Genomic DNA, 19,646 nt, shown 5'->3' with positions numbered 1-19,646 from the left:
TCAGACTAAAGGAATAATTTGTCTTTTTTTTAAATGTCATGTAAATGCCGTAGTCTGACTGAAGTCATAACACTCCATTCTGATCTGGATAATTCAATCATAGCTTGGCTTCATCTAGTCATTATTTATTTATTTATTTGAGTTCTAAATCCGTTTCTAAAAAACTGACTACATAACCATTTGAAGCCATCTAAATCCATGCTATCTTTTCAAGTGCTCACCAAGCGAGTGGGTGAAAATATGGTGCTTTTTTAGCACAGACCTCAGAAAAGGCAAGAGCAGCACTCTCTAACACATGAAGATCAATATAATCCTCCCTTGGTACTATGGTCAGACCTGTCTGAGTCATAGCTGACCTTTCCCTCAGGAGTCACAGATTTTATTGAAATAAACAAAGCACCTTTAAAAAGGTAAAGAAAGGAAGGTTGAGAAAACCTGGGCTAGAATGAAAAGGCATTTAAAGCCAAAAGCAATCAAAAACCTCTCCAGTATTATAAACCCACGGTGCACAGCAAAATAACAAATGAGGAAACACCACCTGAACCTGTCAGTCACTTATTAGTAGGGGAGCAAATGACTTAAACATTGATTACATATTCATATTCTCAAAAAGAACATACAAATGGCATTGCAAACCATTAAGAATTTCCTGTATATCGGCATAAATTTGACCAACATCAAAACTAGCAGAGTGAAATGGGTACTGCAGTTCAAATTCATAATACTGGAGAGAGTTGTTTCCCCTGCACCCTCCTGCTCAGACTCGACGCTCACATGGGTTTCCAGATTGAGGACACGCAACAGGAACGGGCGCAATTGACAACTGAAGTCAAGTAGGCGTAAGTTGATGAGTTGATTTATCCGTGTTTTAATATGCTCCAGTTCATAGAGATTTCTAGAACGGTGCCGAGGCTTTTTAGGTCGGGTAGACGTGCAATCTCAGACCTACTTTGTTTGTTGGCTCCCATGCCTGCAAAATGCACTGTTTTCTGGTAACTGGCAAACCAGGGTGTCGAAATACTAGAATACAAAAAAAGATTTTCCGACATAGAATGCACAGTTCAAAGTGAAATAACTGGCTGTAGCATTGTTTTTCAGAGAAACAAGTATGTGAACTTGTTTCCTAGCATGTTTCCTAAACCCGATAATATTCAGATGTGAGCTTAGCAGCCCTGCCCTATTGAAAGAACATAAACCTTGACCTTCTCTATCCAACTCTGGTCTGCACCATACAGTTGTGAGGTCAGCCATGCCTTGGTCATTTGTATTTCTGATCATATTATTGCTTACTAAGCTGGCAAAGTTTTATATTTGCAAAGAAACACATGATACTCAAGGAGGTCAATATTTTCTATTCATCCGGGTATCATCTGAGGATCTACTGGCCACTCTTTCTTGGTAAGGTTAATGTTCATGAGTCCAACATCAGACAAACACTGTATAAGGGTGCAGTGCATGGAAGGAAGCCACTGCTATCCAACAGAAACACTGCTAAACCTAATGTTTGGCAAAGACAATGTGGACGAGCCAAAAGACGATTGGAAAATTGTTTTATGGACAAATTAGACCAAATTACTTATTATAAGAATTCATTTAGGAGAATTAACCCAATAGAAATGTACACTTCTATTCAAAACTTTGGGGTCAGTAAGTTTTTCCCCCCTTAAGAAAGTATTACTTATATTCATCAAGGATGCATTAAATTAAACAAAAGAGACGGTAAAGACATTTGCAATGTTACAAACTACGTCTATTTCAAATAAGCTGCGGTTAAAAAAAAAAATCATCAAAGTTTCCTAGTATCCACTAAAATGAGCAGCAAAACTACTGCAGTTTTCAACATTGCTAATAATACAAAATGTTTCTTGAGCTGCAAATCAGCATACTGATTTCTGAAGGATCATTGCCCTGAAGACTGGAGTAATGGCTGCTGAAAATCCAGCTTTGTATCACAGGAATAAATTACATTAAAATTAAATATAAAAATAAAATTCTAACAACTGTAATATTACTGTTTTTACTGTGTTTGACCAAGTAAATGCAGTCTTGGTGAGCATGAGACTTCTTTGAAACATAAAAAACAAAACAAACGTAGACTACCAACATCTATACGTAGACTACCCACATCTATACGGCAGTGCAAGTCAATATCATTTACTGTGGGTAAAGATACAAAACCTTCTTAGCAGAGCTCACAAATTTCTATAACCACTGTCCTGGGATTTTGTTTGAAACATGCAAACACCTCAGCTTGACGGCCAACAACCACAACTGCTAAAAGTATTGAATGTGATATAAACCTGATCTTGGGCCACTATGGTGGTGTTGTAGTCCAGAATGTTGCTCAGCACGTAGCAGCTCATGCTTTTGCGTGACTCATAATCGAAGTACTCGAAGAGTGGTGGGAAGTGCTTGAGCTGGAGTACAGTGAGGATGTTGTTGTACGTGTCCACGGGGATCTTTAGGAGCCTGGTCAGCTCTTTAGACACCGCGCTGCTTGTGGCAATGCTGCACAGAAAGACATGAAAGACGTCAAACAGTAACACACAGAAGCAGGTACAATGATGTAGTAACGACTGACCTTACTACTGTGGTCATCTATATTTTGAAAGACAGGTGGTTTGTTTAAAAAAAAAAAAAAAAAAAAAAACATACCTAAGCCTTTGTATAACCATGGCAATATAGTATAGCTACCGAGTTATATGTTGAAGAGGCCGAAAGAATTCATCCTTAAAAATAAATCCAGAATTTACAAAACTTAATTAGTAAGATATGAGGTATGCCAATACAAATATGGAACATTATTACCACAACATATTAAAGATATCTGCTGAAGTGGCAGCTAGTCACAAATAACAGCCTTTAGCATGATTGACCTTTGCTGGGATTGCAAACAGTGAGTCATCACGTCTATGTGGCTTCCCAGCCGCCCTCAAAATTGCTGGGTATCTGATAAGATTTTGGACATCATCGAAAGGAAAAAAAAAAAAAAAAAAAGGCATTTGCCCAAGATATTTTTAACATATTAGAAAAAAAAAAGAGACACACACAAAGAAAGCATAGAAACTACATTTTTATAGTGACATTTAACCCTCTGGCGACCAAAAACAGAGACTGGTTAAATATTAACTGCACCCACAGACAGATGCACGCGCTGTGCATTCATTCACTCTCGCTCCTACATTAGTAAGACTATATAGACCACTGAGATTTGTTCTATACTGATCTGTAAAACCAAAAAGACTGTTTAAATATGAATCAGGTGTGTGAATGAACACACAGCTGCATAGCCTACTGTTACAGACGAAATAGATTATAAAGTTCTTACTATAAAATAGACATCAAATAAGCTTTAGACAGTTTATGCTCATTTGTTAAATATATAGTATGTTGTCAAAAATAAACTAATCAACTGTTATCCAATGCAAGCTAATGCAATGCACATATCATAATGAATCCTTAACTTTGAAATTCTAAGAACCAATTCTACACAATGGCCAATTTAACCTATTTGACCAGGATTTGTTTCCAGGTATGACTAAAAATGGGTTTTTGACTTACATTTATATTTTGATTTTATATATACATATATTTAATAATATATATAATAATAATAATAATAATATATATATATATATATATATATATATATATATATACAGTATATTAAATTTTTTCTTGTCTGACTCACCTGAATGAAAGGATAATTATTATGCGGGTACATGACGAGGGCTGGCCTGTTCATGCCCATTCAAATTTTGCCTTGGCAAACAAAAAATGTTTTTTTTACAATATAACCCAATTCACAGTTTTATGTGAAAGATTAGGCAGGATAATTTTCAGATCATTATAAAGAAAAAACTCTGGGACACAACATCTTCCAATCAACCAATCAGAGCAACGCAGTAAGTGACGCATGTTGAGCTATGCATAGTTGTCAACAAAACTGAACTACACGCACACTGGAAGTAGTAAAATAATGAGAGTTGCTTCTTTTACTTTGTCCTCTATCGGTGCGACCAAAGGAGAAACCAAATATTTTTATTGCGTCCCATCTTTTTTTCAGAATGCCGTAGAAAGGATGGCAAACACATCTTTCCGATCGACAAATGCCTTGATTGCAGTTTTCTGTTCGTCTTTTAAATTTAATGTGTTGATGATTTATTTTACCACAGACGCAATAGCGGAATATACGCATCTCAATTCTCCAGCTGCAGTTATCTTTGAGGGAAACCAGTTCAACCCAAGCGCTTTTTGACAACGTGAGGATTACGTAACTGCAGATCATCTGTCCATCATCATATAAAGCCCACCCTGGCAATTTGATTTGCCCGACCATTTCTGAACCGATCATAATTACTCCTCAATGGATCGAGTCCAGACCAAACTTCCCGACATAAAATTTTTGTGGGCAGGTTTCGGGCTGGCATCCAGGCCAAACTCTGTACATACGTGCCATTGTCACACATTGACACAAATTATGAATAACGGCTCGTATTAAGAATGCGGTCATTTACCGGTACTGATAAAATGTGAAACCCCACAATTTTTAATAGCAGGATATCGCAATATCATTCAATACTAACAAAGACTGTTCTTTCAGTAATGCAAGAGAAAATGGGCGAATAATTATTTATGCTATAGAAATCCACTGGAATACAATGGATTTATTTTATGATTGAAATTATTATTATATTGATGTTAGTATTGATAGACATATAATTTAAATATTAGACCAGAATCAAGAGATGGCTTTGATTTAGTGGTCAAAATGTAATCTAGATAAAAACAGTAACCAAAAATGACATTTTCAATTGGTCCTATCTTCCTTGCATATATTTATTACCACCAACACCATGACTATGTGCAGGGATGCAACAACTGAAATATAAATAAAAGATAGGCATAATTAGGTCTTACAGGCATGTTCCCAAGTAACTGTTCCTTAGTTGCAAAATGGGGCTAAATACAGAAATCGAGAACTACAATCATCCAGCAACACACTAGCTGTGGTAAAGAAAGTGGGTGTTACTTGGACCATGAGTTACTTGGATCTGCCAAATGGTGTGAGAAAGACAGTAACTAATACTCACTGTTCCAGGTTGAGTTTGTTGAAAATCTCCACAGTACTTTCCAACACTTTATCCACATAGTCCACACGCTCAGGGTAGCACTTCATGGCCAGATTGATGAGAGACACTTGGAGTGAAACAACATCTTCAGATGGCATGTCCTGACGAGACTGATGGGGGGAAAAAAATAAAGATGGGAACATTAGACATTTATATTTGAGCTAGTGATTTAGTGCCTCAATATAAATGACTCAATATTTCAATAATGTCATAGCAAACCTGTATGACAGTTGCCACTTGCTGTGAGAAGATATCAAACAGCTTTATTTCAGCAGGGATTCCAGGCCCATCTTCTCTGTGAGCAAACAAGGCCAACCTGTGGGATGAGGCAGGAATAAAATAAGACACTATAAATGGATGGCTCAAAATGCGTTCGTAAAGTTTAGCCAAGCTAAAATCAGGGATGTGATTTTGCGACTTTTTAAACTCCTGAATCAGCCATTTACTGAAAAAACTACCAAGAATTGTGATGAGTGACATACATGAAAATATATTGAACAGCTAGAATTTATTTCTAGTAATACAAAAACAGGATGTCTTAACTTATCTTTGGGAAAAAAGAAAGGGTGATAACTGTTCTGAAGTTCTGTAAAGAAAACAACCAATACAGTTTCCAATACCGATCAATCTCATTCAGTAAATAAAAAATTACATTCAAACTTCTACAATAGGAATAGGCAACATAAAATGTTTTTGTGCTATGGTAAACTTCACATCATACTCTGGCTACATAGATAGAACAATCTAAGAACCATTCATGAATTATAATGCTTTTTACGCAGATAATCTTATCACCATGAGGAATAAATTATATTAACTGGAATAAACTGTACACAGAGAGGGAGCAGAGAATGTGACCGATCGAGCTTTGCATGGTCTTTTATCATTTTTTATCATTCCAATAAAAAATTTAGCACTGTTGGCTACATATGATACGCACTTTTTTTGCCTACCTGATGCACATATTACTTTCGCATATAAAGAGCAAGGCTAATAAAAGCACTCGTGCTATAGGCCTAGATACGCAGTGCCAGGAACGATCGTTAGGCTGTCCATAACTTGGGTCTAGAGTGAGTTTAAGCACGCAAAAAACACGCGTTAAAAATCACAGAAACATATGACATCGAATCTGCAGTTTGTTGTTTATGATGGAAGTCAGAAGAATTCAGTCAGCGCACTGAACAAAACTATTTATTTCAGCGATGACTAATCTGAACGCCTCTGATTGGTCATCACACTCATAAACTGAACGGAAACGTGAGCGATTGGTTAAAATGCTCAACGCTGTAAAACGAAATTTGATGGAAATGAACATTGAGTATTGTAGTTTAACTAATATTATCACTTAAACATATTCTTATATATACATTTTTTGAAACAAATTACAATGACTTCCCCAAAACTTCCAAAAAACCCCGATTTTAATTTTATTACTCCATGATCTCCATGATTCACATGGGTCAAGATTTTAGGCTGAAATAACCAGAATTCCGGATTAATCTGGAATAATCACATCCCTGTAAAATGTGTGAATTTCTTTGCATTGTATAACAAACCAAGTGGCATTCATTTGAGGGAACAGATTATGTATGTCAATAATATGCATCTGTCAGAGCTTAACAGTGAATGAGTGGAACAAGCAGCCACCTGTCAATAAGAGCAATGATGATGTTCTTGACGTTCACGTTTTGGTGCAGCTCGGCACAGGAGCGAAGGAAAGGGTTCAATGTCTGTAAGTGGAACTCATCTGGAAAAACCTGCAGAAAAATTAAGTGTAAAGTGCATTAATTTTGATATGCCTGCACCTACTAATTGAAAACGAGGAGAGCATGTTCAAAGACAGACTCCCTCAGTCAAGTACAACATGATGATGAGTAATGGAGTGTCATTTCTGTACCTGTATGATGCACTCCATGAGGTATTCCTGTGCCAGGGGGTCTCTACAGTTCACCACCTGCTCCAAGATCCCAGACAGCACGATCTGAGCGGAGACGACATCTATTTACTGTATGCCAAGTTAGTGCTGCCAAATTCTTTTGCTAACAAGATAACTGCAAATCACAGCACAAGTCTACAAATTTCTACATACAGTATACAGCATTATGTTGCTATAAAGCCAATAAATGTTGAAAAGTTCTTGTTGGTTCTGGATTCTACATCTGCAGTATACCACACCAGTGGCGTGCAGTATGTGTATATATATATATCTACACTCACCAAAAGGATTAACAATATAAATTGAACGAAGCAAAGGATTATCAAGAAGGAACACCATACTAATACTGTGTTTAACCCCCTTTTGCTTTCAGAACTGCCTTAATTCTGTGGCATTGATTCAACAAGGCTGCACAGTTGTAACAAGGCATGATGGATCCATGTTCTCATTCTGTTTTTGCCAAATTCTGACTCTGCCATCTGAATGTCTGAACAGAAATCGAGACTCATCAAACCAGGCAACATTTTCCCAGTCTTCAACTGTCCAATTTTGGTGAGCTCTTGCAAATTGTCGCCTCTTTTTCCTATTTGTAGTGGAGATGAGTGGTACCCGGTGGGGTCTTCTGCTGTTGTAGCCCATCCGCCTCAATGTTGTGCGTGTTGTGGCTTCACAAACGCTTTGCTGCATACCTCGGTTGTAACGAGTGGTTATTTCAGTCAAAGTTGATCTTCTATCAGCTTGAATCAGTCGGCCCATTCTCCTCTGACCTCTAGATTCAACAACGCATTTTCGCCCACAGGTCTGCTGCATTCTGGATGTTTTTCCCTTTTCACACCATTCTTTGTAAACCCTAGAAATGGTTGTGCGTGAAAATCCCAGTAACTGAGCAGATTGTGAAATACTCAGACCGGCCCGTCTGGCACCCACAACCATACCACGCTCAAAATTGCTTAAATCACCTTTCTTTCCCATTCTGACATTCAGTTTGGAGTTCAGGAGCAACTGCCATGTGATTGGTTGATTAGATAATTGCATTAATGAGAAATTAAACAGGTTTTCCTAATAATCCTTTAGGTGAGTGTGTATATATATATATATATATATATAAATTGCTATTGAGTGGTCTTGTGCACAGCATTGCAACCACAAATTGGTCGAGCCACATGATTTTTGTCAAAGAGCCCCATGTGGCACACAAACCATAGATTCCCAACCAGAGATGCACTGATGGGCTATTATTTCATCTGCAACTGCATCACCGCACCAACATTTTTGACGATCCGCTGACTGGGTGATACAAGGCGCAGCTGATGACAGGCACAAGACTAAAAAGCTCTTTTAGAATATATCAGCAGTGAACTCGGTCTCCGATCGGTGCGCAGGGACAAAAATAAATAAATAGCCTAAATTCATGGACGAAACTTGTCAAGGTGTTCGTGGAGGTTTGAGGTTTAGCAGCACACTTGTGACGCAGCATATTAGATGTATGTGTCATGAACATAAACTGCTTCGCAGGTTTGTCAAATTACAAAGCCTGCACTGGTGTCATCCTGATTTACCACTCTGTAACACTTATTCCAGGCAACACTTTTCTGACCTTCTATTTTCTTTGTTTTTAATTCTCCTTTTTTGAGTTCATTTCAAAGTGCCCTCGATTTTTTTTTTTTTTGGGGGGGGGGGGGGGGGGGGGGTGTAGGTATACCGATAAGTCAGATAACAATATATGCATACATTTTTCACTTGATTGGTTCAACCGCCACCCGCCCGAATTTAATTAAAATATATTTTTCTATCATGTCATCCGCAGAGTCTAAAAGCCAACTGCGCATCTCTATTCCCAACCATCCACTTTACAGAAAATAAACCAGCTACATGAGTCTGTGAACCAATGGCTATAAGTATGAGGGTGAAATGCAGAATTTTAATTTAGCCATGTCAAGCTAAAAATGTTAATTTACCTCTGATTAAATTGCTTAAAGTACTTCTAACAAGCTGCTTTACACACTGTGTGATGCATATGTATGTGTGCTTGAATTAAAAAAAATCAAATGAGACCACATTGAGTCCATCATGTTGTTAATTCATGAACGTGAACAGAGTGCTTCAACAAACAGCTTTCAAAAGGCTATCAAAAGATGCTGTAAACTCTCACGCAGTGATTATGCCAAGTGCTGGCTTGAGGTTCCCAGTGTTTGCCACAAATAAACAGGCAATCAATATTAAATTTAATTTCGATGCACGCTTTTAACACTAGAATGGCCATGACGGTCATTTTGACCATTTTGAATTTTATATCTGCAATTACTTTGTAGAAAAAAATTATAAAATCCTGCAGGTACCTGAATTTTCCTAAAAGTGTCTATATTTTCATTTAAAATGTTTATATATATATATATATATATAAATGAACATCTTATTCTATTGTTACAATAACCAACTGTTGACCTTTCTCTCTTACTGTCAACAGAATATCTAAATAAGATACTTTAAGTTGTGATTTTCTTGTTCTGAGTTATGTTGAAAGGATATGGAAACATAGCCTATCTTTTGTGAATGTGATAATTACGGTAGGCTACTAATGATATTATTACTTATAAATGTATAAACAAACTTGTTTAAATGTACAGTTTGGTGGTGTTTTGTTTTTTCAAGGCATCATAATACAATAAATGCATTATTTTCTTAATTGGGTATTTATCATTAAAGATATAGAGTTTGGAATCTAGTGGTCAAAATGACACTTCTAGTGTTAAACCTTTAAAAGAGCCCTATGGGTTTTTTGTAAAAAGATCATTTATCTGCACAAAAGCACTGAAACTGAAACACACCTGTTTGTATTTTTCCACATTGACGCCTTCCAGCTGGCTCAGTCGGACCAGATTAGTCCCTACAAGGATACGCAGCTCTTGCCTCTCCTTCTCTCTCTTTTCTCGGTCCCTACTGTGTCCCTGATGCTGCATCCGCACCCACAGTTTATTCATCTCAGCAAAATTCAGCAGGACAAAGTCAATGGAGTCATTAATGTCTCCGGTCATCTCTTCCCTAAATCGAACAGGAAACCACATTGGTTAGTCATTCAATCCTTAGCAGATGAGATTTTCTAGTGATTCATTTTGTCAAAAGCTGTCCAAGTGCTCCGTAAGCACTAAATGTGGGAAAATAAGCTTATAGCTGTAGGATTACACTACGGTATCATTTAAATTGCTCAGTGGGAGTCACAACACTCAGGGGTACTTGAGGTGCAATCACAGTTATTAGATACGGAGTGTCGTACTCAGCCTGCTCTCCGTCATCAGGCAGGATGTTGCGTGTGCACTGCAACAGGTAGTTCCTGAGGAACAAGCCGCGGAGTGGATGCTGCACCCCACGACACATTTCCACCAGGTCCTTCAGTATGTCTTTGCGGGATTGTGGGAAAGAGCGAACGTAAACCACTCCGACAGTTATCAACAGGTACCTGGGAAGTTAGACAGAATTATTGGACAATAAGTTAATGGGCAATATGAATCACTGACTACAAAAAGTAGAGGGAAAAAAAGTATCCAGCATTTATGCAGCAGTCTTTTGCAACACTAGCGATGCAAAATGAAATAAGATATCTGCCAAGCTCCAGAGTAAAAAGCACACAAACACCTGTTTTTGAGGGTCTGACTGAATTCAGATGATTTAAGCAGTTTATTTAGCTATACTTTGGTCTTTGAATTCTGTCTGTGTAGATTAAGTGCCATTTGGATGGAGTACGTTTGTAACAGTACCAGCATGTTTAGAGGAAATGAAATCGATTTTTATTCAAATAAAAACAAAAAAAAGTTAATACCACATCATTACATTCAGATGAACTGAATGAATGGGGATAAGATCAGGGAAAGGTTTTCTTTTTAACTCCTAAAACATTTGAGAAGTTTGAATGTATCGAAAAAGTAGGTTTTAAAAGAAAATAAAGATGGCGGAGAGGAAGTTTGGGTGATGACACTGTTTTCAGCTTAACCCAAGGAATCTATTAAGAGTGTCATTATAATAGTCAAATTTATTCAAAATTTCAGAGCAATGAAGGAGAGTGCTCTCCTTCAAGAAAATTAATGCTTGTCAATGGAGAGGGGCCAGACTCTGTACAAATGAAATGTACGAGAATCTGGTAGGACCAGGCTATTAACACATGGCGAACAACCTGTTTCCAAACTTCTTATGGTGGTTTCGATTGGTCAAACGGTTTCGAAGATATTGTCAAATTTTTTAAGGGCTAAATCAGAACGGTACACAAACCATAAGGCAAAACCTAGCATGCTTGGTATCGTTGGACTCAGCAAGGTTTCAGAAATCTAAGGAGATGACTCCTGTGAAAATAAGTGAACCACACCCAGAGTTATTTTCCACTAGACGGCACTGGTTCAAAACTTCTCAGGCTCCTTCAGGGCATCATCCTGATACTGATGACCCATACAGAGTTTCGTAACGTTGTTCATGCATTCATTAAATAAAGCATTTTGGTACAAAAATCAAAATGGCCGACGCTTAAAATGGTAGATATGGAAAAATTGGATTATCAGTCGACTCGGCATGACACCATAAATCTAAGGAGACCATTTTTAAGACTTTTGGACAAACTGGTTCATAAGTTATAAAAAAATAGCCATTTTTCATATCTGCTCCTGTGCTGAAAAGCAGCATGTAGCCTCAGGTCATGCTTGAGGTCTGAAGTTGATAAAGCGTCGCGGAACTTGCGGAGATACAGCCTTATGTCTGTTTTTGCAAGCGCGACATAAGATTAGTTTGCGCAGTATTCGAGAATGGTTTGACAAATCGACATGAATTCCATAGCTTTTTGTCGCCATGGTCTGGAGAAGATCTGGTTCAATTTTCGTGAAAACGAAGCAGCGGCCTAGGAGGAGTACAAAAAAGTATGATTTTGGAAAATTCTAAATTATGATGATGACGTAAAATTGCGTATTATGGTTCAATTGAATAGTCTTGAGCCAAAGAATCAGAGGAACATTTTTTTGGATCCAGCCATTACGGTTCAAAAGTTATAAGCATTAACATGAGTGGAACTTTGGACAGTTGGTGGCGCTTGAGGCATTGAGTTAGAGACTCCAAATTGAACTGATCCACCAGAATGAATGTCAGATTAACAGAGAATGTTTGATGATCCCCATCAGCTCACACAGCTGTAAAACATTAAAAACACCCACTGAATCATTTGGATGGGCTAAACTGCAAGTTGGACCCCCAATCCTGGTCTATAGCAACAGCAAAACAGAATCTGAATCAGAGCATTTACCGTGAAATGGCAGACGTTTAAGAGTCGATTATTGATTCTCATGTCCACTAGACAAAAACAAGCTCTGAATGACAATGACAAAGTGCCACTGATGGCATGAACTAATTACCATACATTTAGCTCTGCCCATGCCCATTTACCTCAGGGCCTAGTTAACCTGGCAGAGGGCATCTGTCTTTACAGAATTCATCAATGAATTCAAGACCCTATAAACATTTCAGACCATTTCTGCCATCTACATTTTTACATCTGGACTTTTTTGAAAAGATCCAGCAGGTGAAGAGACTTTAATTTAAGAGAGAGAGAGACCACTTCAATAGTGCAGTCCATATAGAAAGATATCAATGTGAAATGAGAGGAGGCAGAGAAGCACTCAGTGCTGCTCAATAATAAGTTACCAACTAGATCCCAATTCCTTTAATGAGAGGCGTGGGCAGAACGGATAGCGGGCACAATGCCATGAAAAGGCCGCAGTTGAGTCAGAACTGGAGTGCACACTTCACTGTACGTGAGTGTGAGCGACCTATGCTGCCTGAAATTATGCAGCCTATAGCAATGATGGCCAACTCCTGATGACAGTTATTAAAAGACACTTAGTGGAGAAACCCAGCAATCACTTTTATGTACTTAAAAAAAAAAAAATAGTTAACTGTACAAACTCAGAGTTGTTATTTGGTAGAAACTGTTGGTGGCTCGTAGCTGTACTTATGTTCTTGCTTTCAGTATTAAGTTTGGTGACGTATTTGACGGTTTTCGTCAATGACATTTTTTCACAAAAACGAGGCGATAACTAAATACAAAACTACTTTTTGATGAAAAAACTAACAAAATCTATTGACTTTTTCATCAACAAATAAGAATGAGATGAAAATGTTAGGGAGCGAAGATGGGGAGAGATTCAATCAGAATGGATCTTTCTGTGTTAGAGAGCAGGGCTCTACCGTGCAACTATAGGGCTGGACGGTATAGTATATATTAATACCGTGGTAGAATACGTCAACCAACCGTAACAATTTTTTTAATTACGTGTATACCGCAACATATAAATAAATGGGCGGAGTTAACTCGCGTGCAGCGTGCATGTGACTGAAACATTGAGAATTGTCAAAGAAACATGGAGAAAGCAGATCAAGAGGATCCACAAAGGAATTACATTTTCTAAAGGGTTGTTGTTAACGTGATATTTTCGGGGGGAAAGTCGCACCAGTCAGAGAAGTGCAGCAGCTACAGTTTAGAGGAGTGCACGCTCGCAACGGGGGAAGCATTAATTGACAACAGTTCATTTATCAATATCATAATGAATAGAAATAACGTATATTTATGATGTATATTTATCTGCATCTTTCCGTCTTGGTGTACAGTTTTTAAACATCTGCTTGTTAAAGAGAATGCATAATATTGTCTCTGAAGCAAAATTAATAAATATGCAATGCGAGTTATATATTTCTTAAAGATGCACAGGTTGACCGGAACCGGCCAATTTTCACGTAATCGGCCATGATCGGCCGGTCTGTCTGACATGCCGATTTTATGCCGGTCAAATGCACTCAGGCGCCACATGATTAACCTTAATTTAAGCTTAAAGCAGGTAGTTCTGTTTTATTGTGTTTATTTGTTTTGTTTCTTATTTACTGACTGATAGGACTAAATATAGAATCTAGATTTAATCCAATAAAATCAACTAAAACTAGACTAAAACAATTCAGATGCCAAACATCTGATTCAGATGCCTAACATCAACCATTCAGATGCCAAACTAAAACAATTCAGATGCCAAAACTAAATCAAAATTTACTGTCAAAATGAACACTGGTTGCTTTTGCTAAAGCATTGTTTGTCTATGCGGTTTAAAATACACCTATTTTTATTTTTTTTTAATTTTATTTAAAGGCCTATTTTTTAAAAATCAGCCTTTCTCTTCAAAAAGTGTTTTTTTTTTCTTCAAACAGGTGCACTCCACCAATCTGTTTCAGCAGATACTTCCTCATTAAAGATAAACAGTCAATGAAGGAGCTCTACAAAAATCAAGTATCTTTCCAACTGTGCTCTCAGTTGCATCCTCATCTTATTTTTCTCTCTCCCATCCACATACATTCAACCAATACAAATTTACAAAGTTAAATTTACTGCTCCAGTGCAGTTGTATAGACCAATTAGACAACAGTAATCTATTTTTGTCTTAGAAATAATAATTATAATAATAAAAAAACAGCATATTGGTAATTTATTATTATATAATCCATCTCAGAGGAATATAATCCACCTTCCTTGAGGAATCTCAGACAGATATTCAATTGATTAAAAATATATATTTATAAGAAAAGACTGATCAAAAGTAAATTAAGTTATCTTTCTAAAATAGAATGAAGAGAGAGAGAGAGAGAGAGAGAGAGAGAGAGAGAGAGAGAGAGAGAGAGAGAGAGAGAGAGAGAGAGAGAGAGAGAGAGAGAGAGAGAGAGAGAGAGAGAGAGAGAGAGAGAGAGAGAGAGAGAGAGAGATAAACTAATCATTTCTGTTTCCAGTACAGATTCAAAACCCATGTTGCACAATGCACATGCGCGGTCAACACAAAATGAACGAATCACTCTCTGAGACAACTCGGTAGTCCCGAGTCATATTAAGATTTGTTCAAAATTATCCGAGTAAACGTGTCTGCTCTAGTGATGTGTCATAACGTTAGCCTAACTGCACCATGAAATGTGGGATATACATATTAAATTATATAATATTTTTAATGTAGACAATTAAATGACTAATGGAATATAATTACAGTATTTAATAATGTATTTAACTGTTAGGCTACTTTTTCATTCAAATACTATAGAAATCATAAAGTTACATTTTGCCATGATAGTGAGGTGCAAAGTTATAGGCTATGTCTGGTTTTATCTGTGGTTATCTTGATGCATGATACTGGATGACCATTGGTTCAATTTAATAAAACTCAAACAGAATATTACATTTTACCAAATAAAAATGTGGCCTTTACACTATTTAAAAAAAAAAAACAGATGTTACTGTTTTTGTTAATGAACATGAAATTTAGCATAGTAACGTTAGTATTAGCTTAAGTTAGGATGCAGATTAATGGCTCTTTTCCATTACCAGTACCAGCTCGACTCGGCTCGGCTCGCTTTTCGCTCCCATTTTTCATTGCAGACAGTACCGCCACAAATAGTACCCGGTCGTCATAGCGACACCTTTCGTTTCTCGTTGCCCTATCAAGCTCTCGCTGGATCCTCTCTTCGGCCAGCAAACAAAATGAAAAATCTGCACCTCCTCATTTGACCACGGCATATTCTTCCGAGTTGCCATAATAATAGTAGTTCGTTTAGTAATTATCTCTGCCCAAACCATTTAAAAATAGCGGGGCTATTCTGGATACTCCATCTGGCGCATGTAATGATGACGCAGTGAATGGTGACGATTCTCTCTGACCAATCAGCAGTCGGCATTGTTTTCACGTCACATTTTAGTATCGTCTTAGCTTGCTCAGGACCTAGCCAGAGGTGGTACAAAAAAAAGTACCCGAAAGCAGGAACAGGTACAACTTTTACACAGCGGAAAACCAAACAAAGGCAAGATGAGCCGAGCTGGTAGTGTAGTGGAAAAGCGTCATTACTGTCAACTCGCTGTCAAATATGCATTTTGAGACAAAACATGTAATTTGAATATTGCAGCCTGCACCGCAAACTGTGCTGAAGAAATATTTTTCTATTCAGATATCTATTTTGTTAAGGAAAAATGACAAATGTTTGAATGTTCTACCTCAGATTTGTGAAATGTTCACCTGTTTGGCAAGTGTTTGTCATGATATGTTCTGACAATAAAGAGTAGTTTAAAACCACAATTTTGAGCTTTCACTTAGGAGCAAAAATCTGCCTTTAAACTTGAAAGAAATAAAGATTTGACATTTATCGTGCTAATTATCGATATCGACTGATATAAAAAAAAAGATACATTTTTTGGGCCATATCGCCCAGCCCTAGATGTTAGATTAAGTATTGACTTGCTACAAACTCAACAAGTGAAGGCACTGATAAACAGCTGGTGGCACAATTAGGCAAGCTAAATAGGAACGAGTGTGGGAAAGATAGAACAAGGGAGAATCTGTGGGCGAAAATAGAATGAGCGGCACATATTGAACAGCCTGTCCATTAGGACAAAGTGTACTAAATAAAATTCATAGTAATTTCTTGCAAAATGGATTCAGATTGCTCTATTTGCAATTTTAGTTTATAGTTACATTGTTAAAATGTGACTAAAATGGCAAAATCTGGAAAATGTTTTACAGTTACACTAACTAGGGAGATTTACTAATATACTCACAGTCTAGGGATGATGTTCCCTGCATATTGAACAAGTTCATAGAGGTCAGCCACCTTGCGGCCTTTAGCAAACTCGTCTGTCAAATAGACCTCCAGGTAATGAAGCTCATCTGAGATGGCCATGTCTACAAGCACAGAAATCAAATAAAACATTGATAGATAACATATATATGTTATGTATGTCTATGGCATTTGTTAGAAATTACAATACAGAACACCGTTCTTTAATACTCAAGAAAATTCTTACAGTTAAACTCAAGGGTGCAAAAGTGTACTATTTGAATTAAGAACATAATGCAATGAAACAACATACAGAGTTCATAGTAGCTCTTGGGAGAAAGCATAGAAGTCCTCAACTCCCCCAACATATTTGAGGCATGTTTCAGTGCATCCATCAGCTTGTTCTTGTCCTGGAAGAAGGAATATAATTGCTCATAAACGGAGATTAAGGGCAACGCTTTCAAACTGCCATGAGAAACACCATGACAGTGTTGTTTTATTTTCCAATTTGTTCAAATCAAGAGACATCCCACTGCTATGGCCTTGGGATGCAGGTTAGCAGCGTGTTGTAAACTTGAATGTACTCAACTCACCAGACAGCGCTTCATTTGAAATGACTGAACCTTGACTGCCTGCACAGCTTCATCCAACAGCTTCTCCTGCTCATCCTGGGGCGACTGCTGTGTGGTCGGCTGGAATAAACAGGTGCAGTCAAATAATCAAACTAGGACGTGATGTCTCCAACCTTTAAATTATTTCAAAGGTTGGCGAGTTTTTTTCCAACGTCAACATTTTAGCAACACTTGTATGTCTCTACAAACACCTTGGATATCGGATTAATAACTTTAACAGGTCCACCCAGTATATTTTTTCTGTAACTCATCCATTTAAGAAAAAAGGTTTGCTTTCAAAACTACTTTCAACCATTTAACCATTAAACCACTTAGATCAAAAGTGTTTTAAGATCATGAGAAACAAATTCAGTTAAGTGCATCTACACTTTAGATATATTTACATAACCATTACAGTAAATTCAGAAGTTGAACATCTGGGAAATATTAGTACAATTTAAAATACCTATTTTAAAAAGCAATTAATTCTGTTGATGGCAGAGCTGATTTTTCAATGATCATGTTGGTCACAACTTTATATTAGGTGTCTTTAACTTTTATGTACTTGCATTAAAAAAAAGAAATTGGTACAGTGGTACATATTGTGTTCATGTTGTATTCCAGAAGTTGAACCCGTTTGCTGCGGGATACGGGTTTACTTTTTCAAGTGTTACATAGCAGTTCAAGACACTTCATATAAAGTGTGACCAACATTTCTTATTATTATCATTTATCAATGTTAAAAACACCTGTGCTGCTTAATATTTTTTGTGGAAACGTGATAATTTTTTGAAGATTTTTTGAAGGATAGAAAGTTCAAAACAGCGTTCAATTGAAATTATTTTGTAAGATTATGCATGTCTTTCTTCAATGTCACTTTTGATCAATTTAATGTGTCTTTGTTGAATGCTGAAAGAAATCTTTCTGTCCCACAACTTTTGAACAGTACTGCAAGTATATTTGTATAAAGGACACTTTCACTAATACATAGACTTGTGTTCTAAAGTTTAATTTCAAGTGCAGTAGCAGGTCATTTTAGGTGATTTTTATTCACATTCTAGCCTTGTATATTGAAATGAATTTGTCCTGCGGCATGACAAATGTATTTTTAACGGAAGAAGTATTCTTGTCACAAAACCAGTATTTGCCCAGTATTTACTGTAATATGCCCAGCAATTTGCAAGTATATACCACAAAGCATAATTGTAAATGAAATATGTGAATTATAACAATATAATTATATAGCAGAACATTGCTGTTACTGTTTTAAATGGCATGCCTTATACAGCTCAATTGTCATATGGCACATTTTTGCTAATAAAACTTCAGAAAGTAACTGTATAACTTCAAGAATTGAAACAGTGACGCTATTAATCTGTTGATGCGTCTAATAAATGTCTGTAAATGAGATTATCAGTGCATACATAACTACAGAATTGGAGTGTCAGTGGCCTGCCGTCTGGCATGACAATCTACGTCCATCTCTCCATTTCATTTTAAGCCCAAAAGACCTATCGTTAGTGCCAGTAACAGACAGTTACACTTGACATGAATAGAAATTTTAAAAGAGTTATGATTAACAGTAAGCAATGCATAATATATTATGATCTGGTTTGAACTGAATGAATGAACCCGTGACCAAACAGCATAAACTGAAGCTCATGTTGTGCACAAAACCATTGCAATTATTCAAATAACTTGTATGTAATGCGCAAGCAAGAACAAAATCTGCATGTAAACATATCTTATATATCGGATTACATTAAATAAATAAAAAAGCCTGTTTAAACATAACTGTAATAAAGTAACAATGCTAATGCTAGTGGATTAGCAGTTCAAATTAGCCTATTTTGTAGAAAACCTGTGGGTTGTTATGACAGCAAAATATGATGGATGCAAGTTCACTACAACTGCAGGGCGAATGTTAAATCGCTGGTAGAATAAAACAAGACAGAAGAAATAAACGATAATAATTAGGTGTATGTTAGGCCTCCGCATCTCAAACGCTAATGCTAACGGCTATCTTCACAGACGCAAAACAGCCAAACAAGAGATCTCAGTGCCTATCTGGCACTATGACAGCTATAAATAACATAATAGAGCATAAAACGAATCCAGCAGACAGTCTATGCATACGATGATCCTAATATCTTACCATGATTATCAGATATGTTAGAAGAAACACTGGATGACCCCCCTGTGAATATGTCGTGTCATGTGACTGCTGTTTCTGCTGTTCCGTCTCATGATGACGAGCACTGCCCGCACACAACACAACAAGCCCTGAGACTGAGAGCTGTATTATTCATCTCTAAATCTCCGCGGAAATAACATTAGGAATTAAAATCAATTTATTTACTA

At 37.0% G+C, this 19,646-nt stretch overlaps 1 protein-coding gene across 1 annotated transcript in view; it reads right to left on the bottom strand.

Moving 5' to 3' along the window:
• Window positions 1-19,646, bottom strand: part of vps35 (VPS35 retromer complex component) — a 31,676-nt gene that overhangs the window by 11,830 nt on the left and 200 nt on the right. The window contains exons 2-12 of the mRNA XM_039692345.2: window positions 19,441-19,543; window positions 17,268-17,366; window positions 16,988-17,084; window positions 16,676-16,799; window positions 10,343-10,525; window positions 9,897-10,110; window positions 7,030-7,113; window positions 6,780-6,889; window positions 5,352-5,448; window positions 5,094-5,242; window positions 2,301-2,508 (exon numbers count right to left, since the gene is read on the bottom strand). Of these exons, the coding sequence (XP_039548279.2) occupies window positions 2,301-2,508; window positions 5,094-5,242; window positions 5,352-5,448; window positions 6,780-6,889; window positions 7,030-7,113; window positions 9,897-10,110; window positions 10,343-10,525; window positions 16,676-16,799; window positions 16,988-17,084; window positions 17,268-17,366; window positions 19,441-19,443 (1,368 nt within the window). The 5' untranslated portion in view covers window positions 19,444-19,543. The remainder of the gene's footprint in view (window positions 1-2,300; window positions 2,509-5,093; window positions 5,243-5,351; window positions 5,449-6,779; window positions 6,890-7,029; window positions 7,114-9,896; window positions 10,111-10,342; window positions 10,526-16,675; window positions 16,800-16,987; window positions 17,085-17,267; window positions 17,367-19,440; window positions 19,544-19,646) is intronic.

Source organism: Pimephales promelas, chromosome 1, assembly GCF_988280905.1.
Source record: "Pimephales promelas chromosome 1, fPimPro1.hap1.1, whole genome shotgun sequence".
Taxonomy (NCBI): Eukaryota; Metazoa; Chordata; class Actinopteri; order Cypriniformes; family Leuciscidae; genus Pimephales; species Pimephales promelas.
Note: the sequence above shows the minus strand (reverse complement) of the source record. Positions and strands in the feature narration are given on the sequence as shown.